The sequence below is a fragment of the Oncorhynchus keta genome, chromosome 15 (genome assembly GCF_023373465.1).
Source record: "Oncorhynchus keta strain PuntledgeMale-10-30-2019 chromosome 15, Oket_V2, whole genome shotgun sequence".
NCBI lineage: Eukaryota > Metazoa > Chordata > Actinopteri > Salmoniformes > Salmonidae > Oncorhynchus > Oncorhynchus keta.
The window spans coordinates 8,736,491-8,762,899 of record NC_068435.1 but is presented as its reverse complement, the minus strand read 5'-3'; the positions used below and the strand labels follow the sequence as shown (position 1 = coordinate 8,762,899).

The following is a 26,409-nucleotide window of genomic DNA, read 5'->3' as shown; positions in this document are numbered from 1 at the left end:
GTTGTCTTTAAATTATTTTTCGTCTGTATTATCCTCTATATGAGAGATTTCGAAATAATTAATCTTCCTTTTGCGTATACTTTGATTTTTACAAACTATTATACAATGACTTATTACATCAAATGTTTCAACAAGACAATAAGTAATTTACTGCACAGAAACTAAGCATACCGTTGACAGTGGTCCCTGAAAGGTCAGCATGGGTTGGCTCATTTGCATGCTTGGATCCAGTTTGTTTCGGGAATCAGAAATGTTTACATTTCATACTGTAAGCATATAATCGTGGCTGACATAACGGGGACATCACTGTCGGATAATCTAACTAGCTATGGACTGTAGGTCTATGTGAACATTTGCTGGCTAGCTAGCTACCTGAAACTTCTGGTGATGACTGACAAGATGTTTTAACAAATGTAAAGTTAGTGGTTGCACATTCAGTGTTTACAGCCCTTAGCCGTGGTATATTGGCCATACAGTATATCACAAACCCCAAAGGTGCATTATTGCTATTATAAACTGGTTATAACATAATTAGAGGATACCCCTGGTATATGATCTGTTATAAATTGGGTGGTTCGAGCCCTGAAGGCTGATTGGCTGAAATACGTGGTATATCAGACTGTATACCACGGGTATGACAAAATAATTATGTATACAGCTCTAATTACGTTGGTAACCAGTTTATAATAGCAATAAGGCACCTCGGGGGTTTGTGGTATATGGCCAATATACCACAGCCAAGGGCTGTATCCAGGCACTCCGCGCTGCGTCGTGCTTAAGAGCAGCCCTTAGCTGTGGTATATTGGCCATATACCACAAACCCCCGAGGTGCCTTATTGCTTAAATATTTCAGCCAATCAGCATTAAGGACTCGAACCACCCAGTTTGTGTGAGTTATAGCACATAAAACATTTTACTGCCACAGACAAATTTGTATTTTATTTCACCTTTATTTGACCAGGTAGGCTAGTTGAGAACAAGTTCTCATTTGCAACTGCGACCTGGCCAAGATAAAGCATAGCAGTGTGAACAGACAACAACACAGAGTTACACATGGAGTAAACAATAAACAAGTCAATAACATAGTAGAAAAAAAAGAAAGTCTATATACATTGTGTGCAAAAGGCATGAGGAGGTAGGCAATAAATAGGCCATAGGAGCGAATAATTACAATTTAGCAGATTAACACTGGAGTGATACATGATCAGATGAACATGTGCAGGTAGAGATACTGGTGTGCAAAAGAGCAGAAAAGTAAATAAAATAAAAACATTATGGGGATGAGGTAGGTATATTGGGTGGGCTATATACCGATGGGCAGCGATCGGTTCGCTGCTCAGATAGCAGATGTTTAAAGTTGGTGAGGGAGATAAAAGTCTCCAACTTCAGAAATAATCAGTTCATGGATTTTGGTGTGAATTCAGGTGTTACATTTATTGTCAAACGTCACTATTTTTTCTTAGAGCGCACTCATATATAAATGTTCTTCTTTTGTCAGGAATTTCCTTTTTTTCTTTTTTAAAATAAAGAAAATGATATGCTCCTCATTTGCATAAATACACTGGGTGTATTTGCAAACCTTAATATATTAACATAAAGTGGAACAACCACCAAACACTTGCTCTGTCTACCCTACCTGAACTCACCTGCTCTGTCTACCCTACCTGAACTCATCTGCTCTGTCTACCTTACCTGAACCCTTACTTGAGCTGTCTAGACTGTCCATAGAGAATGATAGAGAAAGCATCCCTATGTAGTTCCCTTTATGGCGTCTGTGAGCGCGTGGGCAACGCTGTCTAGACTGTTCATAGAGAATGATAGAGAAAGCATCCCTATGTAGTTACCATTATGACATCTGTGACCGCATGGGCAACGCTGTCTAGACTGTCCATAGAGAATGATAGAGAAAGCATACCCTATGCAGATCCTATTATGGCATCTGTGAGCGCGTGGGCAGTGTCATCGAGACAATCTCCATTTTGAAGTGTCACATCTGCTCCTGCCACACCCCCTAGTGGTCATCCAGTGTCTGCTTGACCTGCAGCCCTTCCTCCAGTACTCACTCACTCAACTCAATTCAATTCAAGGGGCTTTATTGGCATGGGAAACATTGGTTAACATTGCCAAAGCAAGTGAGGTAGATAATATATAAAGTGAATATATAATGTGAAATAAACTATAACAATTAACACTCTCTCTCTATCTCTCTCTCTCTCTCTCTCTCTCTCTCTCTCTCTCTCTCTCTCTCTCTCTCTCTCCTCCCCCCCTCCCCTTCTGTTTGTGTGTGACTGTGTGGTTGGAGACATGTGAGCTGCAACAAATTCCATTATCAAGGCCTCTACAAATACTCAGTTCTGCCACTTCTACCAGATTGTAATCTCTGCTCAGTCAGTTTATGCTTCCAGCCATTATTATTATTCAAGATCCTGTTACCCTGCTGTACCTGTTTCCCTGCTTGACGCTGTTTATCATCTCACTGCAGTTTATCATCTCACTGACTCTGGCTCCTGTCTCCTGTTCCACATCACAATACAATTGGAAGTCCCGCCCATGCTAATAAGACCTGGTTGAAGTGTACAGCTGCAGAGTGTGCCAGTTCACCAGCATCCACACACACGTACTGGAGAGGCACGACTTAGGAGACCCTGTCATGAGAAGGTCCATGGCCTAGAGGTGGATGTAGGGGTTGGAGTTGAACTGATCCAAAATGGCTTCCCAGGCTAAAACCTGGAGGATGACCTCCATTTTGGCTCAAAGGATGCTGATGATGACCAGATAGATCATATGGGCTTGGAGCACATGTCCTTCCTGCTGTCCATGTATGGCATACTGCCCAATATCAATCCCGGGTCATGTGACATGGCCCTGAGCTCCAACTCGGATGTGAGCCTACACGTTTCATAGACCTGTGAGGTAAGATACATGTTTTTTAGGGGGGGGGGGACTCATGTTTCAGATACAGTGAAAATTAAGGTCAAGAGGATAGAATGGTGGACTAGTAAGGAGAGCATGTTCCTATTGGACGCTGCTGGCTCCATCAACCTGTCCTGTCAGGTATGTATGCCATACATACTCCAAGCTCCAAGCCCATATGATCTATCTGGTCAGCTTCAGCACCCTTTGAGCCAGAATGGAGGTCATCCTCCAGGTTTTATCCTGGGGAGCCATTTTGGATCAGTTCAACTGTCACTACATTGCTGAGAGCCTGCACCAGTTTTATCTCAATTTTACCCCACTGTCTATATTCCACCTGACATTGCTCAGAGGAACACATATGCATTTACACTAATATAGATTCCATAAATGTTTAAGTTTTACCCCCTTGTCCCCATGTCTCTCTTCCAGATCTGCTGCACAAACATATTCTTTCAGAACTTAAAGCCTTTGGGGACAGACTGACTGACAGATGCGGGTGGACTGAGTACCGATGTTGTCTAGGTGGCTTACCTGTTTCCTCCCTGAATCATAGCCCCTCCCTGCATCATAGCCCCTCCCTGCATCATAGCCCCTCCCTGCACCATAGCCCCTCCCTGCACCATAGCCCCTCCCTGCACCATAGCCCCTCCCTGCACCACAGCCCCTCCCTGCACCATAGCCCCTCCCTGCATCATAGCCCCTCCCTGCATCATAGCCCCTCCCTGCATCATAGCCCCTCCCTGCATCATAGCCCCTCCCTGCATCATAGCCCCTCCCTGCATCATAGCCCCTCCCTGCACCATAGCCCCTCCCTGCACCATAGCCCCTCCCTGCACCATAGCCCCTCCCTGCACCATAGCCCCTCCCTGCACCATAGCCCCAAAGCACCAAACCAACCTTCTCATTGTGTGCACCCAAAATATTTATAAGAATATTTATAAGCATTTGAATTCAGTAAAAATCCTTCTGTGAAGTAATCACTGATTAGACGACACAAGAGCTCAACCACATGGCTTTCAGGAAAGATGCACTTCTAAATCATTTGAACAGGGCTCCGGTTAGCTACTGTATCAAATATATTCTGATGAATTTTCACAAGTTGGTGTTTTAACACAGTTGAATCAGTTAATTATATCAACCATACGTTTTTGAATATTAAAGGGACTATCTGTGATTGGTACTTCCATTTTGAACATTTAAAGTAATATACCCATTGATTCTTAAAGAATATAACTTATAAAAATGCCTCATGAGCTTAGGAACTGTCATATCCAATCAGCAACCAACATATCATTTTTTTCCCCCCATTTTTTTTTGTAGACAATGTAATTGTAAACAAACATTTTATAGCATTTTTATAACATTTTTCAACCATATATTTAATATAATGAGCGGTCAGTTCTTGCATTAACGGCTCTGCTCATGAATTTGAGATTGGTTATATTTCTCCCATTCATCCCTCAGCTGTTTACCAAAACAATGGCATGGTATCCGATTTGTTGTTTGAACTGCAGATTGCCAATTTAACGTTCCCCTCTCCAACTCACATGCGCGCTTCAAGGAAGTTCACCCACGAAAGCAATTACACACAAGACCTTTTCATTTTTAAAATTTTTATTTGACCTTTATTTAACTAGGCAAGTCAGTTAAGAACAAGGGGCTGAAACAGACAAGAAGAAGGAACGTAGAGGGGCAGGAAAGAGTTCTGCTGTTCCCTTTGCAACAGGAAGTCAGTCAGAGGTGTCAGTAACCCATTTTACCACAAGGGGTCAGAGTTCAGTGGAAGATCATTACAAGAGCAATTTACAGTAATGAGTGCATACATTTTTTTTTTCATTCGTACTGTTCCCCTTTGGGAATCAAACCAACAACCCTGGAATTGCAAGTGCCATGCTCTACCAACTGAGCAACACAGGACTTTTATGACCTTTAACCTCAAACCTCAAGCCTATTACAGATGCTTTGACTGTTGACTCATTTTTTCATTTTTTTTCAGACCATACAGTATACACTTTCAAAAATAAAACTTGTCACAAAAAAAAAAATGCCCTGTAAAACTCAACCGGAATGACGCGTAAACACACTGTAGGACCATCTGGTGATTATAATGGGAGCACATAACAATTAAATGCTACAGTGTGTGTTGAGAGAGGTATACAATAGAGAAAAACTCATGGTATACAAACTACAACCTTTTAGGCCTAATTGATGAAGCATTGGTGTACAGTAGTGCTTTAAAAAATAAATAAAAACTTTATCGTTTGGAGTTCATTTTAAAGTATGACCATGTTATGAATACATCTCGACGAGCCATGACAGGAAGTTCTCCACCACATGGACATTTTATTTTACTAGGCAAGTCAATGTTCAGGGGCAGAACAGGCAGTTAACCCACTGTTCCTAGGCTTGCTATTGAAAATAAGAATTTGTTCTTGATTGACTTGCCTAGTAAAATAAAATGTCCATGTGGTGAAAAAACTTCCTGGCATGGCTCGTTCGAGATGTATTCATAAAATGGTCATACTTTAAAATGAACTCCAAACGATAAAGTTCTTATTTTATTTTTTTAAGCACTACTGTACATCAATGCTTCATCAATTTTTAAATTTTTCTAGGCAAGTCAGTTAAGAACAAATTCTTATTTTCAATGACGGAGTAGGCCGTTGTGTATAGATTAGGCCTAAAAGGTTGTAGTTTGTATTCGTACCTTGCCAGCTCGGGGATTTGAACTTGCAACCTTTCGGTTACTAATCCAACACTCTAACCACTAAGCTAAGTGCCGACCCAAAATGCAACAGGCGACAAGCCATGTTGAGTGTCCCCATTGCCACTTCAAGCACCCGGCTCAAGGCTTCACTGGTACAGCACCTCCGTGTTCACACAGGTCATGTTTTTATACCATGGCCAATCGTCCTACAGTAACGGGTACTGTAGGCAGCACAAGGATACATACACGTACACATACACATTTTAATACATGTTGTGTCATTTAGCAGATGCTCTTATCCAGAGTGACACACACACGCACGCACGCACGCACGCACGCACGCACGCACGCACACACACACACACACACACAGGTACTAGTGTTATTCATGACGCATGTAGTAGTAAGGCACAGTACTGTGTGTGTGGCTTGTAGATATCAGACGTCTCTGTTAAATAAATGATGTGTTAGACGTTTAATGTAGTTTTATTTTTTATTTTTTTAACAGAACAGCTGGACATGCAAAAACCAGTGAACACCGTCAGAGGGGTAACTGGACCCTCATTTTCCCGTTGTTCGCTAGTTCTTACCGGGGGAGGGGGGGATGTCACTGTGGCCCAATTTTATTACAGAACCTTTCCCACACATTCTGTCTCAGCAAGTGCTTTGAGAGCTGTGTGGCCATGGTAACATCAGGGAGGTTACATAATATGCCATGGGGTTGAAGACTGGAATGTTCATCCCATATAGGCCAATGTTCCTTTCCACTGACATGATATGAACATCAAAAAACACAATATTTAGTAGAATGCATTGTTTTTCCTAGATATTTTCCCTAAAGTGTGGCCAGGCCCCCTCGAGAAACTTGCAGGAAAGCAGACACCAATGTTTACAATATATTGTTGACATTTCCTGTAGGAATTGGGATGCAATGGGCAACAGAGCAAGTAATATGAGATACGCAGTTTTGTTTCTGAACAAAAATGTTTGTCGTTGATTGTTGGAAAGCTACTGAACCACATAATAGGTGCTCTTTTTATACACTACTTATCATGTGACCAAGAGGATCAGAGAAGCATTTTTATGTTATTTATTTAACCAGGCAAGTCAATTAAGAACAAATTGTTATTTACAATGACGGCCTACCCAGACGACGCCGGGCCAATTGTATGCCACCCTATGGGACTCCCAATCACAGCTAGTTGTGATACAGCCTGGATTCAAACCAGGGTGTCTGTAGTGATGCCTCAAGCACTGACATGCAGTGCTTTAAACTGCTGCGCCACTCAGGAGCAGGCAAGTCTGGCATTGAAAACCCCATTATTAAGTAGCTACCTACTCTGGCCAAATAAAAAAGTGATCTTTGGTTAGCTTTGGGTTAGCTTTGGGTTTAAAAGTTAGCTTTGGGTTTAAAAAGGGTTTTCCTACTATTCCTGGAGTGCAGAGTTCCCAACCCGTCCTTGAGGGCCACAGTCACATTGTTTAACTTAAAGACCCCCTGTAGAGACTAGTAAAAAAAACACATGTTCAACTGTTCTGCTTGCGGCTATGGAAACCTGACCTGTTCACCGGACGTGCTACTGTACCTCGTCCCGGACTTGCTGTTTTTCGACTCTCTCTCTCTCACTCTCTCTTTCTCTCTACCGGACCTGTTGTCTCGAACTCTGAATGCTCGGCTATGAAAAGCCAACTGACATTTACTCCTGAGGTGCTGACCTGTTGCACCCTCGACAACCACAGTGATTATTATTATTTGACCCTGTTGGTCAATTATGAACGTTTGAACATCTTGGCCATGTACTACAACACTTAAACCACACACACACACACACACACACACACACACACACACACACACACACACACACACACACACACACACACACACACACACACACACACACACACACACACACACACACACACACACACACACACACACACACACACACACACACACACACACACACACACACACACACACAAATGGCTCTTTAGAGTTCATGTTAATCGTTTGCAAAGTCTCTCTACTCCTCAATGGTAGCCTCTGTCTACCTCAACAGTCTCCCACACACTAGCTCACTGTAAGAAAGCTCTCTCCCTCTCCATCTCTCTCTCTCTCTCTCTTCCTTGCTCTCTCTTTCTCTCTTTCTGTAGCATCCAGAAAAAGAGCTTGGACCTCCATGCACGGCGCCACCTCAAAGGCGAGACTTTCCCCTGACACCTCTGTCCGTACGCTACGCTGGACCACCAGCCACGTGCGCAATGCACCACCACTCTAGATCGTCCCCCGTATTAGGACCAAGGACACCCAAACGCTCCAAATCCTCTACCTTGGCAGGAAGGGCCCAGCAATCCTGACAAAGGCCTTTCTTTGAGCTGTTTTCAGTAGGCACCAAGCCAAAGAAAATTGACTGATGTAGGGAGGGACTACCCTGGATGTGTCCAATAAGAAATGCTTATTTTCCTTTTTCTGTTGCGTGGCCTGATGAACATGACCCTGGTCTTGTATGTAAATATGTAATGAATCTTATTAAACAAGCACATTTATTTTACGACACCACGTACTACTTGATACTACTTTTATTACACAGTATTAACCTATTCATTTTCTATTATTTTTTTCTTCTCCAGATTCGTTAAATCAAAGCAGGCGCCACTGAGTAACATGTGGCACCAGCTGGTTGCATAGGAGTACATCATTGGTAGTTACCAATTGCATCATTCCCCATTTACCCTGTCTTTGTGGTTGTGCATGGAGAAGTGCCTATAATCTAATTTTGGTATGGTTGTGTCTATAATCTAATTTTGGTATGGTTGTGTCTATAATCTAATTTTGGTATGGTTGTGCCTATAATCTAATTTTGGTATGGTTGTGTCTATAATCTAATTTTGGTATGGTTGTGTCTATAATCTAATTTTGGTATGGTTGTGCCTATAATAACATTTTGGTATGGTTGTGTCTATAATCTAATTTTGGTATGGTTGTGTCTATAATCTAATTTTGATGTATGGTTGTGTCTATAATCTAATTTTGGTATGGTATCCCCGTGTCCCGCAAAGGCGGAGGTATAATCTAATTTTGGTATGGTTGTGTCTATAATCTAATTTTGGTATGGTTGTGCCTATAATCTAATTTTGGTATGGTTGTGTCTATAATCTAATTTTGGTATGGTTGTGTCTATAATCTAATTTTGGTATGGTTGTTTTGTCTATAATCTAATTTTGGTATGGTTTGCCTATAATCAAATGTTGGTATGGTTGTGCCTATAATCTAATTTTGGTATGGTTGTGTCTATAATCTAATTTTGGTATGGTTGTGCCTATAATCAAATTTTGGTATGGTTGTGCCTATAATCTAATTTTGCACCCCCCCAAAAAAATTCAAACTGCCTGCCCGGCGTGAAAAAATCTATGACAAAACAGTGACATACACTCTGAATGACCTAAAAGGATCAATCTCATATTGGTCTTTCGCAGTCAGACAAACCCAAGCTGTACTGTGCAAAGTAGTCTAATAGTAGGCCTACTATTGAAACAGAAAAACAAGACAACTGAGTCAAAGAAATCCTGTTTTCGCTTCCAAAAGTGAACGTTTTTTAATAAACAAACAAAAAACTAAACTGGATGTTCAAAGTCTACAATGCTCAAACCACATCACGAGACCACTTCTGAGGTCTGAGAAAAATCTAAGAAATGTAGATTTATTTTGCCTGTCGTTACCCTTTAATTAAACTGGTCCAGCACTTAGCACTGGGGCGGCAGCGTAGCCTAGTGTTTAGAGCGTTTGACTAGTAACCAGAAGGTTGTGAGTTCAAATCCCCGAACTGACAAGGTACAAATCTGTCGTTCTGCCCCTGAACAGGCAGTTAACCCACTGTTCCCAGGCCGTCATTGAAAATAAGAATTTGTTAAATAAAGGTAAAATAAAAAAATAAAAAATAAAACTGTTTGGTTAGTGTGTTGCTGTAGTTTGCAAAACAAATGGCCATTGGATTGATGCAAATAATGATGACATAATTCTGCCAGGTGGACATATATAGGCTATGTTGTAGTTAACATTTAACTGAGAAGGTTTTTGCGAAAGCCTTTCCATCTACCAGTCGAAGGTTAGGCCAGTCATTAGCATCGCTATATTTTTCATGTTGTTTGAAACCTGGACGTTTTATCAAATCTAATCAAAGTTTATTTGTCACGTGCTCCGAATACAACAGGTGTAGGTAGACCTTACAGTGAAATGCTTACTTACAGGCCCTAACCAACAGTGCAATTTTTAAGTAAAAATAGGTATTAGGTGAACAATAGGTAAGTAAAGAAATTACATCAGTAAAAAGACAGTGAAAATAACAGTAGTGAGGCTATATACAGTAGAGAGGTTATATACAGTAGAGAGGTTATATACAGTAGAGAGGCTATATACAGTAGAGAGGCTATATACAGTAGAGAGGCTATATACAGTAGAGGCTATATACAGTGTCCCCAGAGAGGCTATATACAGTAGAGAGGTTATATACAGTAGAGAGGCTATATACAGTAGAGAGGCTATATACAGTAGAGAGGCTATATACAGTTTCTTCCTAGAGAGTTTTTCCTAGCTATATACAGTAGAGAGGTTATATACAAATTTGATTTGAGAGAGGCTAATATACAGTAGAGAGGCTATATACAGTAGAGAGGTTATATACAGTAGAGAGGTTATATACAGTAGAGAGGCTATATACAGTAGAGAGGCTATATACAGTAGAGAGGTTATATACAGTAGAGAGGTTATATACAGTAGAGAGGCTATATACAGTAGAGGTTGTGAGTTCTAAATAACTGACAGTACAAATCTGAGCCCCTGAACAGGCTATATACAGTAGAGTTAAATAAAGGTTATATAAAGTAGGTTAGTTGCTGTAGTTTGCAAAACAAATGGCCATTGGATTGATGCAAATAATGATGACATAATATAACATTTAACTGAGAAGGTACAGTAGAGAGCTATATAAGTAGAGAGGTTATATACAGTAGAGAGGCTATATACAGTAGAGAGGCTATATACAGTAGATTTGAGGCTATATACAGTAGAGAGGCTATATACAGTAGAGAGGTTATATACAGTAGAGAGGTTATATAAAAAGACAGTAGTGAGGCTATATACAGTAGAGAGGTTATATACAGTAGAGAGGTTATATACAGTAGAGAGGCTATATACAGTAGAGAGGCTATATACAGTAGAGAGGCTATATACAGTAGAGAGGTTATATACAGTAGAGAGGCTATATACAGTAGAGAGGTTATATACAGTAGAGAGGTTATATACAGTAGAGAGGCTATATACAGTAGAGAGGTTATATACAGTAGAGAGGCTATATACAGTAGAGAGGCTATATACAGTAGAGAGGTTATATACAGTAGAGAGGCTATATACAGTAGAGAGGTTATATACAGTAGAGAGGTTATATACAGTAGAGAGGTTATATACAGTAGAGAGGTTATATACAGTAGAGAGGCTATATACAGTAGAGAGGTTATATACAGTAGAGAGGCTATATACAGTAGAGAGGCTATATACAGTAGAGAGGTTATATACAGTAGAGAGGTTATATACAGTAGAGAGGTTATATACAGTAGAGAGGCTATATACAGTAGAGAGGCTATATACAGTAGAGAGGCTATATACAGTAGAGAGGTTATATACAGTAGAGAGGTTATATACAGTAGAGAGGCTATGTACAGTAGAGAGGCTATAAACAGAGAGTAGCAGAAGCGATGAAGAGGAGTTGACGGGTGGAGGGTGGCGGGACACAATGCAGATAGTCCGGGTAGCCAATGTGTGGGGACACCGGTTAGTCAGGCTTATCGAGGTAATATGTACATGAATGTATAGTTAAAGTGACTATGTAGATATGATACACAGTTCATAATATGATGTCTTACTAGCTTCAAAGTAGCCTTTTGACAAAATCCTGCCATAGAAACGTGGAGGCAATTATTTTCTATTATTTTTCAAATTAACTCTTTCATTGCCACCAACCAAAGCCAGTATCCTAGTCATAATAGCAACCCATGATAGTTGTTGCATCTTTAGGTTGCATCTAAATTCCTAATGGATATTTCCATCTCTGTCCATGGGAAACCATTCGCATGTGTAGCGCACATTTTAGAAAATGTGTTTTCCCTCAAATTTGATCAACGTTTTAAGCTCAACATTCTGATATGTAACATCAGCCTCATTGATTGATATGACATAAAGCCTAACTCTACTACACTACTTTGATTTACGCATCGTGGGGATTAAGAAGTGAGTATATCCAATGCCCATCAAAAGAGTGGCTATAAGGTGTATAACTGTGTATACCTCCCACCACACCACTGCTTACAGTTACAAGAGAGATGAGCAGTACCTTTGACATTATAAACAGAATTTAAAATATTAGAAAATGCATAACTTTTTTTTATAACTGCCCTGTGCGTGCATACTTTTCTCTGAAATTGGTAAGCATCTACCTGAAGAGTGCGACTTTACCAAGTACTGTGGTAGTCCAAGTGTAGTAGTTTACCAAGGTCTGTGGTAGGACTAGTAGTTTTCCAGTTACTGTGATAGTACTAGTAGTAGTTTATCAGGTACTGTGGTAGTCCTAGTGTAGTAGTTTACCAAGGTCTGTGGTAGTACTAGTAGTTTACCAGTTACTGTAATAGTACTAGTAGTAGTTTACCAGGTACTGTGGTAGTACTAGTAGTAGTAGTAGTTTACCAGTAACTGTGGTAGTACTAGTAGTTTACCAGTAACTGTGGTAGTACTAGTAGTTTACCAGGTACTGTGGTAGTACTAGTAGTAGTAGTTTACCAGTTACTGTGATAGTACTAGTAGTAGTAGTAGTTTATCAGGTACTGTGGTAGTACTAGTAGTAGTAGTTTACCAGTTACTGCAATAGTACTAGTAGTAGTAGTAGTTTATCAGGTACTGTGGTAGTACTACTAGTAGTAGTTTACCAGGTACTGTGGTAGTACTAGTAGTAGTAGTAGTTTACCAGTAACTGTGATAGTACTAATAGTACTTTATCAGGTACTGTGGTAGTCCTAGTAGTAGTTTATCAGGTACTGTGGTAGTAGTAGTAGTTTATCAGGTACTGTGGTAGTACTTGTAATAGTAGCAGTAGTTTACCAGGTACTGTGATAGTACTAGTAGTGGTTTATCAGGTTCCGTGGTAGTACTAGTAGTAGTTTATCAGGTACTGTGGTAGTCCTAATAGTAGTAGTTTACCAGTTACTGTGGTAGTACTAGTAGTAGTAGTAGTTTATCAGGTACTGTGGTAGTACTAGTAGTAGTAGTAGTTTACCAGGTACTGTGGTAGTACTAGTAGTAGTAGTAGTTTACCAGTAACTGTGATAGTACTAGTAGTACTTTATCAGGTACTGTGGTCGTCCTAGTAGTAGTTTATCAGGTATTGTGGTAGTACTACTAGTAGTAGTAGTTTACCAGTTACTGTGGTAGTACTAGTAGTACTTTATCAGGTACTGTGGTAGTCCTAGTAGTACTTGATCAGGTACTGTGGTAGTCCTAGTAGTAGTTTACCAGGTAATGTGGTAGTAGTAGTAGTACTAGTAGTATTTTATCAGGTACTGTGGTAGTACTAGTAGTAGTTTATCAGGTACTGTGGTAGTACTAGTAGTACTTTATCAGGTACTGTGGTAGTCCTAGTAGTAGTATAGCAGGTACTGTGGTAGTACTAGAAGTAGTTTATCATGTACTGTGGTAGTACTAGTAATAGTAGTAGTAGTTTACCAGGTACTGTGATAGAACTAGTAATAGTAGTAGTAGTAGTTTACTTGGCGCTGTGCTAAGACTAGTAATAGTAGTTTATCAGGTACTGTGGTAGTACTAGTAGTAGTTTACCAGGTAATGTGGTAGTACTAGTAGTAGTTTACCAGGTAATGTGGTAGTACTAGTAGTAGTTTACCAGGTAATGTGGTAGTACTAGTAGTGGTAGGATTTACCAGTACCCAAAACCATTCTGTAGTTTTATAGTATACTGTTGGTATACCGATGGCAAACAACCAACAACACGGGGGACCAAATATTTCCCCCGTAGTTTGCCGAGCTTCTTCTAACAGAGAGAAATGCTGACATTGCCAAAATGATTTGGAAACGATTCCAACACACTCTCTCATTAGAGCTAGTATCCAAGGGGACGCTGGTCGTGTTACATAATAATGTGGGGTTGAGGGACTGACTGTGGCTGGAATCCCCCCCATAAGTTTCTCTTTAACCACTGTTATTTAGCAGCAACAGCACAGCACGGGGAATGGTTGTCTGTCTGTGTGGATTCATGTAGAAATTCAAATCTTTGTTATTCAGCACAGGAAGATTCAGATAAGTTATTTGCATGTACAGTATATTAGGCTATGTTGAAGTTGTATGCGTGATGCTAACTGATGACAGAGTGAGAGTCAGAGCAGGACTCTTTGCTGATTCCGCGTATGACTTTGAATGTGAGTTTGCGTGACCTTGAAAACCAGGCCGGCGTTGCCCACTGATCAGCTAAGGATCATTATAGACTAGAATAACAGATCAATGAACAGGCCAATGGACCATCGGCCATGTCATCTTTTTCATTGTTTTACTTCTTCTTTTTTTTGTGTGTGTATGTCCATTTTGTCCAGCCTACCCAACAAAAAAAATGGTCCAGCCCATCTGGCATTTGCCAGAATTGCCAGATGGCCAATCCGCACCTGCAAACAACGCCCACCTGGCACTTTAGGCAGGCAAATGCTCAAAGTAGTTGATAGATTGCAAGTAGTTTTTTGTTGTTGTTTTGTTTATCTTTCAGGGACCATAAATAACATGCAATTGCACCAGATATGGCTAGATAGCACTTTTTAAATGTTTTTAAATTTCTAGTCCCTTACTTTAGTGGGACTCGGCAGGTAGCCTAGGTTAGAGCATTGGGCCAGTCACCAGCATGTTGCTATGTGGTGCTTCTGTAGCACAGTTGGTAGAGCATGGCGCTTGTAACGCCAGGGTAGTGTGTTCGATTCCCGGGACCACCCATACGTAGAATGTATGCACACATGACTGACTGTAAGTCGCTTTGGATAAAAGCGTCTGCTAAATGGCATATATTATTATTATTATTAGGTCAAATCCCTGAGCTGACAAGGTAAGAATCTGCCCTTTTACCCCTGAACAAGGCAGTTAACCCACTGTTCCCAGGCTGTCATTCTAAATAAACATTTGTTATAACTTCACTGGAGTTGAATATATGAAAACAAATGTTTTGCCCAGGTTGGATGTGCTGTGTACTGAACATACCGTGGTTATTGTTTAAATACTGTACTAGGCTAACCCTAGCCGACAAAACCTGTGCCTCAATTGACATAGTAAACACCGTGCTGTGAAGCAAATCCCACCTCTCAATCCCCCGGATTGGATTATCCCACCTTTGTTGTTAAAAATAAACACAGCACCAGTTCCGCTAGCATCCACTATCCTGAATGGACCATCAACTAAATGGCAGGTATTTAATTGCCAGTACATCAACATTTATTTGAAATCACTGGCTTTCTTAGCTCTAAATTGTTTTCTAGGTTTGCAAAACTTGCTGTTGCAGTTGGTTTTGTAGTCATGCTATATTGCGTCGTTAGTGTGGTTTGGGGTTTGGGCATCCCCGGCTGCAAAGCATCAAGTGGTGTGCGGGAGCAGAGCATAAATAATCAGCTAAACTTCCAACCTGGCAACCTTCTTCAAGTCACTTCTGCCAGTGAGAGAGGAGTCGCGTCCATCAGCGGGTATGGTACTTGTGGAATTTTGATCCAACTGGACATCATACAATCAATTTACGATAATCGAAACGGCACTTTATATTTCTGAAAACGTTAGAGAAAAAAAATCCTTTCCCGACCGTTTGCCCATGCATGATGAAGATTGGGGAAAGGAATCAAATTGCAAGTATTTAGATTTCCCGAAGTCAAACTAACAATTATAGCCTGTCATCGACTGGGAATTAAGCAGTGAAAATGGCAACTTTTGCTTTTGAGGGAACTTCGCTCATGAACATGTTTGTACAAAACTGTTGGGTTGTTGGCACACAGCGAATAATTAGTCAACGCGGAGAGGAAGAATTCATTGAAGTCCGGACCGAGTTATCGGACAGGAGCGTTCTCTATTTGCACAGAACGGACCGCGATCTCGGAAGCCTTCTAAAGAGACTCATGGATGCTTTCCCAGAGGATAGAGCAACTCCTACACAGTCAGCGCTCCTAGATGGTAGGTAGCCCGTTATAAATACATGACCCATGATAAACAACTCACAGAATCAGAACTACATTATTCTATGTCCTATGTGGATGGAAAGTTGAATAGACCATTTCACGTGGAAATAAGCCTAAAATGAATGGGCCCACAATAATAATTCAAAGTACAGCCTACATTGATGGATACTGTCTTGTGAATGTGTACAAACCTAGTTTATATAAAAACACCAAGATGACATGTCGTTCTTACATGGACAAAATCTTGCAAAGACATATTACAAATGCATCATTGAAAGCCTATACAAATTGTAAACCTATAGTCTACAGTATAAATACAGTATTTAAAATATCTTGACTGTATTTATATTCTGAAATACTTTAAAATACGACTTGTATTGAACTAGTTCCTGTCTATGGTTTTTCCCCACCAGGACTTGTGCGAATAAGAGACGCTGCAGAGGCCAATGATATTGAGATTCGATTGCAAGAGGTGGAAAAACTCCTCAGGAGGGTCGTTACCTTGCCAATGAAGGTAGAGTGGCCTATAGTTATTTACATCTAGCAATGCATATCGATATACAGTTATGACTCTTCATAATAACCCTCTGGCTATTTCAACAGGCCACTAGTTGACGTGGTATTAAATAATACAGCGTGGACTCAAATTACAATTTATGTGTCTCCTTCAAGACAGTTGGAAAAGCATTCCCAGGTGAAGCTGGTTGAGAGAATGCCAAGAGTGCGCTAAGCTGTCATTAAGGCAAACGGGTGGCTACTTTGAAGAATCTCAAATATATTTAGATTCATTTAGCACTTTTTTGGTTAGTACATGATTCCGTATGTGTTATTTCATAGTTTTGATGTCTTCACCATTATTCTACAATGTAGAAAATAGTACAAATACATGAGTAAGTGTGTCCACAATTTTGAGTGGTGCTGTATCTTATACTTATCCCTTCTGAGGTTGAATAATATGGTTTATGAAGTCATTTATTTCTGAGCCTTGGAAGGTTCACCCAATGTACTTGGGCTGTATTCCCTGAAAATGTTTCCCCTAGTCGGGGTGATTCCTTACATCCTCTCTCCTCACCTCCTCAAAACTTCAGAGAGAAGCGAGGTGAGCATTGGAGGAGATTTTCTCCTGGGTTATTTTCTTCCAACACTCTCCTCCTTTCCGTAGAGAAGGTGACGAGGAGAGAGGGAAACAAGCAATCGAGGAAAATACTTTTGAGATTCACCCAAAGGTAGTTGTGTTCCACTCTCATCTTCAACCTTTTCGTCTACAGTATTCACGGTCAGAAGCAGTGCTCACGTTCTTTGAGCAATCTCCGCTGGACCTGATGATAAGAGAAAACAACATCAACAACATGGAGCCATACTACCAGAGTCCAGTAACAATATCAGGTCTGAATGTATCTAGCAATTTATTTAATGACCATGTTTTACTGCAAACAAGTGTCTGATTTATTGTTTAGCTAATTTCACAGTCCACATTCCAGTTTCTGGAGGGCAAACGAATGTGCTGCCCAATTAAAGCAACATCAAGTGCACTGAGCAGAAATATAAATGCAACATGCAACAATTTCAAAGATTTTACTGATTAAAATAAATGCAATCTATGGATTTCACATGACTGGGCAGGGTTGCAGTCATAGGTGGGCCTTGGAGGGCATAGGCCCACCCAATTGGCAGCCAGGCCCAGCCAATCAGAATTAGTTTTTAACCACAAATAGGCTTTATTACAGACAGAAATACTCCTCAGCACCCCTCCCACACCTCCTCAGACGATCCCGCTGGTGAAGATGTGGAGGTCCTGAGCTGGCGTGGTTACACGTGGTCTACGGTTGTGAAGCCAGGTTGGACGTAAATTCTCTAAAACAACGTTGGCTGTAGAACATGAAATCATCTGGCAACAGTTCTGGTGGTCATTCCTGCAGTCAGAATTCCAATTGCACGCTCCCTCAAAATGTGAGACGTGGCATTGTGTTGTGTGAAAAACTGTACATTTTAAAAGTGGCCTTTTATTGTCCCCAGTACAAGGTGCACCTGTGTAATGATCATGCTGTTTAATCAGCTTCTTGATATGTTACAAATGTCAGGTGGATGGATTATCTTGGCAAAGGAAAAATGCTCACTTAACAAGGATGTAAACAAATTTGTGCACAAGATTTGAGAGAAACAAGATTTTTCTGCATATGGAACATTTCTGGGGATTTTTTATTTTTAGCTCATGAAACATGGGACCAACACTTTACATCTTGCATTTTATATCTTTATATCTTTTTATATCTTTGTTCAGTGTTGTTTAATTGGATAAGAGCGTCTGCTAAATGACTTAAATGTAAATGTAAATGTAACATACTATGGGGAGTTGCACTCTCGCAACTTCAGTTGAAAGATCTACAATCAAGCCTGACAAGGCCAAAGAAATCCATGTCTATCTGGAAGCCCCGCCTTGCACAGGTGATACGTGTGAGGCAGAGATTAATATTCTTCAATTATTCCACTCTTCACCTAGGTGTGAATGATATATGCTTCTGGAAAAACAAACAACTGGAAAATGAGACTTTCTTATGTTGCGCCAAACTAAACTGTCCCATAGTGGTAGAGCGTACTCACCTCCTGGACATTGTGTGCTGAAGGTTGTACTTGTTCCTAATCACAAACAATTAGTTATTCTTCAATTTGATGGTGCAACGTGTAAGATGGCTAAGAAAACAACTGAAGCGGTTATGACTAAGCCGGGTTCGGGGATGAGATCATGCCCCCAGGTCAAACAGTTATAGCATTTCTCTGAAAGATACTCACCATCTAGTTTGTCTTGGTTTGGAACACGCTCAGGTGGCACTGGCTTGAACCAGTCCGTGTGCGCACTGCCACGCACTGCGTACAAACTCTCTGGAAAGACGTGTAAGCATTCTTGAGAAAGCTTGGAATTACCGATTGCTACTTCCCTTTCCTGAATACAGGTACCTCGGCTGGGACCCGAAGAGCAGGATGCGGAGAGGGATTAGAGAAAATGTCTTGTCTGCCTGGGCGTGGGGTATGTTGTGGCTGCCTGAGCCCAACTTGGCTCCTGTGCACTCTGTCGTTGGTTACGGGAGGATACTCTAAGACAGAGGGTGGCCAGGTTCGGAGATTCTTGTAGCTCTCTCATTTAGGATACGTAGCATTAAGTCGCTTGGTTATTCTAAACGGACCGTGCTATTGGCTAGCATGCTTAAGGGAGTGAAGGAAATGGGGTTTGCGTGAACCTCTGATGAAGCAGCCCCCCGAGCACTTGGATGTGCTAATCCTCGGAGCGAGGGGACTTGGCACAGGTCTGAGTGACTCGTGCACCCCTCCGCAAAAACATTACTGTGACAACACCTGGGTCCTGTTCAGTAGACACAAAACAGAAGAGAACCTTTCAAAATGAAGGAGGTGCCACAGGAAATGCTACAACAAAGATTTTAGTTGTTTGTTGCAAAGTGCTTTGCTGCGGTGTACCCTACTGAACATGACCCAGTATTGTACATTATCAGAATATTAACAAACATATTGTGCCTTTTTGCTTTACAGATATCATGAGGTGCAATGGATTTTGTCTGGCTAACACAGAGACCATTTTTTATGACTACAGTGCACCACAGGTCAGACACAGAGCCCTGTCAATGTCCACATGTACAGAGTCTGCAGGTTTTGGGTGAGTTTTCTTTCAACGTCCTTTCTTTCATCATTCAACTTACTAATTTTATTTCATACAGTGTGTAAATCACTCTGAAATGTTCCCTAGTGGACAGTCATGTTTATTGTACCTCGTGCTACTATCCATTGTGATGACAGTCTTAGTTGTGGTTTAGAAAATGATGATACATATATTATGTTCTTTTTAAAGAGTTAGTTCACTTAAAATAAAGTTTACTCTTTTTTTGACTCAATTCGTCCAGACAGTTGCCGTTTGAGCAAAAGACATTGAAAATACACATTGTGTATTTTCAAGTGGATCGTTGAACTTAAAATTGTCACGACTTCCTCCGAAGTCGGTCCCTCTCCTTGTTCGGGCGGCGTTCAACGATCCACTTTTCATATTCCATTTGTTTTGTCTTACACACCTGGTTTCAATTCCCCAATTACTTGTTCATTATTTAACCCTCTGTTCCCCCATGTTTGTTTGTGAGTAATTGTTTGTATGTAATACGGTCAGTTGTGTGGGCTCGCTTTATTGTATTGTATTTGTGTATTTTGAGTAAATTACGTTGTGCACAACATCTGCTATCCTGCGCCTGACTCCGCTACACACAGACCACATTACAAAAATAAAGTTATCTTTTTTTTAAACTCAATTCATTTAGACAATTGCCCTATGAGCAAAAGACATTGAAAATACACATTTATTTTGATAGAAAAGGTCATCCTTTTTGGTTTTTAACGTCTTCAGCTCACTGGGTCATTATTTAGCTAATTATGTCCAGCATTTCCTGGTTAGCATTTTCAGAGCATGTAGCAATGCTAATGGGAATGGATGGACTCGGGTAGCGGTACACCCAAAAGCATGGGGGAAAGAGCATCCACTTTCCCTCGCTCCACATGTCTTTCCCCATGCTTATGTGTACACCGATAGCGGGGTTTATCAGTTTCCTTTAACATTGTTTTGCTTCAAATATTCTAGTCTTGGGATGCTGGACATTGCTAAAAAAAAAAAAAAAAAACTGTTGAAATAACTTTACAACTGTCAGTGTCATGGATCCCGCCGAAGATGGTGCCTGTTCAGGCGGCGGTCGTCGTCGTCGCCGGCCTGCTAGCTGCCACCGATCCCCTTTTCTGTTTCCTTTAGTTGTGTCTGATTAGTTGCACCTGTTTGGTGTTTAGATTTGGTTGTGGGCTATTTAAACCCAGTAGGCCCGCCAGCTTTTGTGCGGGTTTGTTTTTTCTGTTTGTGGTGATTAATTATTCTTGTGGTTTCATTTTTCCGATCAGTTTCGTCCTGTTTGGTTGGACTGGGACTTTACGTGCCCTTGTGTGTGTGTGGCGTGACCGTCTCTCTGGTTTTGATGGAATATTAAAGATCCACATCTTTTGATGTTACCCTGCTCTCTGCGCCTGACTCCTGCACTCACTACTTATTGAAGCCGTGACAGTCAGGCGGTTCATCCATAGTCGGAAAGAAACAAACTTCCCCTTTAATTAAAGGCAGATTGCACTGCATTTTTCATTATCATGATGATGTGGCAGGTGACACTTTGCTTCTTTAAAGTCCAATATCTTGAAAACTTGACTGCTGACACGCAAAACATTTCGGGACTGTATCAACAGTGGACGAATGAAGAAGGGGGAGAAAAAAAAAACGCAATATCGTTTTTCAGTCTATTCTTCCCTTTTTGTCTTAAAAAAAATATATTTTCTGTTTCTTTGTCTCACATAGAACAAGTCACCAGCCATCAACATGCCTGCAACTTTCTTACACTACATTTTCCAATGCCTTGTCTTTGGAGTATTTTCACATTTTTCCCATCGTTTTTCAGGTACGATACCCAATCTGGGTTTAAGGAGACCCTGGACATCGTTGAGACAGCATCAACGGATGGTAGTGCCGAAGACCAAGAAACGTCTTTCCCTAATCTGACGTACTACCAACTACTGACCTACGAGACTGATATTCTGGAATGAACGACAGTGGCGGACATATTGTTTGAGTCTGTATGGTTCTCACTTGTTTACCTACACTTTCAGTGGTCCGGTCCAAATGATGTAGGTTACAGACAGGGTTGGGGAGTAACAGACTACAGTAGTCAGTTATGTGTAATCTCATTACCCCTCCAAAAAACTGTACCTGTAACAAGTTACGTTACCAGCAAAAATATTGTAATCGAATTAAAGATACTTTTGGAAAAACTAGATTAATTTAAATTCAGAAATTATGTTTTGCAAAAAATACATTGAGACCTTTCTGTTTTCTCAATGACATTCAATTCAGCATAAAAAAAAACAAGGCTCAAGTTTAAGTTTGTTCCACTTGAGTGAGTTTTGACCACAAGACCACTATGACGACTCACCAATGTGTTTGACAAATCCTTTTTGTTGTTGTTGTCTTCTAATGCCTCTTAAGAGGAAAGTAACTGAAATCATTCAGATTACGTTAATGAGTTTGGGTAATCCAAAGGGTACATTACTGATAACAATTTTGAACAGGTACAGTACTTTTGGCCATGTAGTGTAACAGATTACATTTAGAAAGTAACCTACCCAACCCCTGGTTACAGACTGTTGCTGCTAGACTCACCTGGTCTGGTCTAAATGATGTAGGTTACAGACTGCTGCTGCTAGATTCAAATGGTTTCACATTTGTGCCACGATGATGGTAGAGTAAAAATTACTCGTTCTCCAAACTTATTAACAAATATACTAACTCTTAACAAGATATTAACTGACTTGCCTAGTTAAATAAATGTTAAATATAAAATAAATTAATAGGAAATATATTGCATTGCAGTGAGAACTGGTGTCATTCCTTTCCAGGTTAAATCACTAGATGTGTTTTCCCAACATGCAGGAAAAAGGTTTGCTCAACTTATTCTAGGGTTTCACATCCTGGAATCTGCTATGTTAAAGTTTTGTCGATAAATACTGGTTGGGGATGGGGAGATCAGAGGGATATAGCACAGGAAGGGAGTGGTGGGGCAATGTGGTGGTCTGCGGGCGGCAGCACTACCACCAGACCAGACCCCACCACATTTCCATGGATCTGTACCCCTATCGCATATCTTGTTGGAGCCCACATTGCAGTAGGATTAAATCTGACGCCATAATGCACAGTGAGAAAAGGGTACATAAATGAGAGTAAGTAAATTGTGTATCTCATGCCTGAGTGGGGCCCACATTGGAATTGGTTCCCCAGTCTAGAATGTAAGCTGCACAACACTGCCGCCAACAGGCCAATAAGGATAAAAGCACATTCCAGATATGGTGCAGTTCTTTGGCTGCATCTCGATAGTGGCTTTCTCTCCTCGTCTCCTCTCCTTCATCTGCATTGATCTGGTGGTCTTGTTTTGATCTGTAACAAACTGGTGAAAATAACATGGTGAAGCCTATACTAGATCTAGTCCAATCCAGTTCTTTACCTAGTCCAATCCAGTTCTTTACTAAGTCCAATCCAGTTCTTTACACCAGCTAGTCCAATCCAGTTCTTAATCTAGTCCAATCCAGTTCTTTACTAAATCCAATCCAGTTCTTTACTCCAGCTAGTCCAATCCAATTATTTACCTAGTCCAATCCAGGTCTTTACAATACCTAGTCCAATACAGTTCTGAAGTCAGTCCAATCCAGTTCTTTACGCCAGCAAGTCCAATCCAGTTCTTTACACCAGCTAGTCCAATCCAGTTCTTTACGCCAGCAAGTCCAATCCAGTTCTTTATGCCAGCTAGTCCAATCCAGTTCTTTATGCCAGCCAGTCCAATCCAGTTCTTTATGCCAGCTAGTCCAATCCAGTTCTTTACGCCAGCCAGTCCAATCCAGTTCTTTACGCCAGCCAGTCCAATCCAATTCTTTACGCCAGCTAGTCCAATCCAGTTCTTTATGCCAGCCAGTCCAATTCTGTTCTTTACGCCAGCTAGTCCAATCCAGTTCTTTACGCCAGCCAGTCCAATCCAATCCAGTTCTTTATGCCAGCTAGTCCAATCCAGTTATTTACGACCAGTCCAATAGAGTTATTTTACACCAGTGTAAATGAAGAAAAGTAGACAAGTAGAGGAAGCCATTTTAGACTATTCAAATCAAATGTAATTTGTATTTGTCAAATACACCATTTCGCAGAAAGTGTAAAAGGTGCAATGAAATGCTTGTATGCTAGCTCACTCAACATTGCAGTACAATAATCAATATCCAAATGAGATAGAGCCTGTGTATTTTCATCTTGCATTCGTTGGTTCCCTGATCATTTTGCAATTGAGTTAATATCATACCATCTAATTCCTTTATTAGATTAACAGTGCAGTATTTTGGTTTAAGCGTTGTTATAAAAAGAGTTGCCTAATGTCTCGACCGTCAATGATGGAAAAGATAAACAAGGAACTGGGGCGGCAGGGTAGCCTAGTGGTTAGAGTGTTGGACTAATAACTGAAAGTTTGCAAGTTCAAACCCCTGAGCTGACAAGGTACAAATCTGTTGTTCTGCTCCTGAAAAGTCAGTTAACCCACTGTTCCTAGGCCATCATTGAAAATAATAATTTGTTCTTAACTGACTTGCCTAGTTAAATAAAGGTTAAAAAAATGCATTTATTGACCTTTTTTTCTTTTTTTAAACATTAATGTAAATGTTAAATAATCCACACAAAAAATAAAGAGTGTAATGTAATGGCTTGAAGTTACTTCTGTATGTTCCCGGCGTGAAATGAAGCTGTCAAGGGCGTCAAGTCTTAGACTCATCACCTATATGAAGCTGTAGTTAAATCATTAACTATTGAAGTAAATCACTAATGTGAGTCTCAGTTGACTTTAAAATCCTAGAGGAAAACCTGGTTTCGTCTGCTTTCTACCAGACGACAATTATGTGTAATGTCCAACACCCCCTTTGGCCTCCTTTCCTTCCAGTTCTCTGCTGCTAATAACTGGAATGAATTGCAAAAATCGCTGAAGCTGGAGACTTATATTTCCCTCACTAACTTTAAACATCAGCTATCTGAGCAGCTAACCAATTGCTGCAGCTGTACATAGCCCATCAGTAAATAGCCCATCCAATCAACCTACCCCATCCCCATATTGTTTTTATTTACTTTTATGCCCTTTTGCACACCAGTATTTCTACTTGCACATCATCATCTGCACATCTATCACTCCAGTGTTAATTTGCTAAACAAACAAGCTTTAGACAATGAGCTGCAGAGGGGTGTGTCTGTGTTTGACCTGTGTCTGTCTTCAATTTGCAATGGGCAGACAAGTTTGATATCAGTCAGAATTCTCGTCGACGTATTTATATTTTTTCAATTTTGTCGCCCCGACTTGTTAGATATTATGCACATTGATAGATTGATAGCAAACGTCCTTACCATTTCATTTATCATGGTAGCAGGCTAACAGGAGGCAGCAGCAGACCGAAAACTAGAAGTGAAAGTGATCGGGTGAAATTATGAAGCGAGTGGACAGAGAAATACAGCTTCACTCTATCCAATCAGAGTAGCAGGATCCAAGTACAACCCACCCTTCTCTTGATAGACAGGCAAACTAGCCAGTTGAGTTATTTAGAACATGTAGCACCTCTCTTGACTCGTTGACATGAAAAAGATCCATCCTGACACCCGAAAATGAATTAGTTTAATTTCCAGAAATGTGCCCATTGTCACGCCCTGGCCATAGAGAGGCTTTTATTCTTTATTTTGGGTAGGCCAGGGCGTGACTAGGATGGGCATTCTAGTTTCTTTATTTCTATGATTTTGTATTTCTATGTTTTGACCGGGTATGGTTCTCAATCAGGGACAGCTGTCTATCGTCGTCTCTGATTGGGAATCATACTTAGGCAGCATTTTTTTCCTTTTTATTTTGTGGGTAGTTATCTTGGTTAGTGGCACTATAGCCTTTGGAAGCGGTCATCTTTACTGGTCATCTTTACTGCCTCTGATCTGGGGACTCACTAAACAAACGTACTTCATTTGTAAATTGGATTGCGGCCCTGGCTATCAATACATGAGAAAATATATATTAGTAACCCAGCGCTGGGTAAATACTGGACAGAAAACACACTGGGTTATTTTGACCCAGCGCCGTGTTAGCTGATCTTTGGCTTGTTTTCAAAGATGTCCTGCTTCCTGGAACTGAAAAGGCACTTTTTTTGTCTAAGGGCTGGGTAAATACTGGACAGAACCACACTCTCATTTTGCAGCGCTGGGTAAATACTGGACAAACACCACTGAGGATCTTTTGACCCAGCGCTGGGTCAATACTTTCCAAATCAATACACTGGAAGGGAATGAGACCCAGGGCTGATTTTTAAATCAACTGGGTAAGCCTTTGTTGTTCACACACTGGCCATTTTGACCTCAACCTGGGAAATGTTTACTGAGATCAGAAACACACTGGTTTTCATTTTAGAGCCAAAGCTTTGCAAATACTGGACAGAATTTATACACTGCTTGTTTGTATTGCCTGTTTTACTGGAAGAACACACACTGGCATTTTTGACCCAGCTGCTGTCTTGGCAAGAACACCACTGAAAGAGTATTTTGACCCAGGGCTGGGTTTAAAAAAAAAAAAGAACCACAGGTTTACTAAGGTCTGTATTTCTTATAGGTCCAGGAACTATTTTCAAATAATGAAACAGAACACAATGGGTATTTTTGACCCAGCGCTGGGTAAATAGTGGAAAAAACACACTGGGTTATTTCATCATTACTGGAGTTGTCATGAAGCTAAAAGCCTAAATTCTGGACAGAAAAATACTTTAAAGTATTTGGGAGCGCTGTACTAAATTTTTATTTTTGAAAACACACTTTATTTTCACCACTACTTCCTAAACAAAATAATATACTTTTTACTGGGTTATTTTGACCCTGACACTGGGTAAATTCTTACTGGAAA

The 26,409-nt window shown here is 40.6% G+C and overlaps 1 protein-coding gene across 1 annotated transcript; it reads left to right on the top strand.

Moving 5' to 3' along the window:
• The first annotated feature begins 15,082 nt into the window (after positions 1–15,082).
• LOC118394368 (PX domain-containing protein 1-like) lies at positions 15,083–24,187 on the top strand. Its single transcript, XM_035787530.2, has 5 exons — positions 15,083–15,875; positions 16,294–16,394; positions 17,149–17,266; positions 19,424–19,547; positions 21,367–24,187. The coding sequence occupies exons 1-5, from the start codon at positions 15,626–15,628 to the stop codon at positions 21,509–21,511; spliced, it is 738 nt and encodes a 245-aa protein (XP_035643423.1). The 5' UTR covers positions 15,083–15,625; the 3' UTR covers positions 21,512–24,187.
• The last annotated feature ends 2,222 nt before the right edge of the window (positions 24,188–26,409 follow it).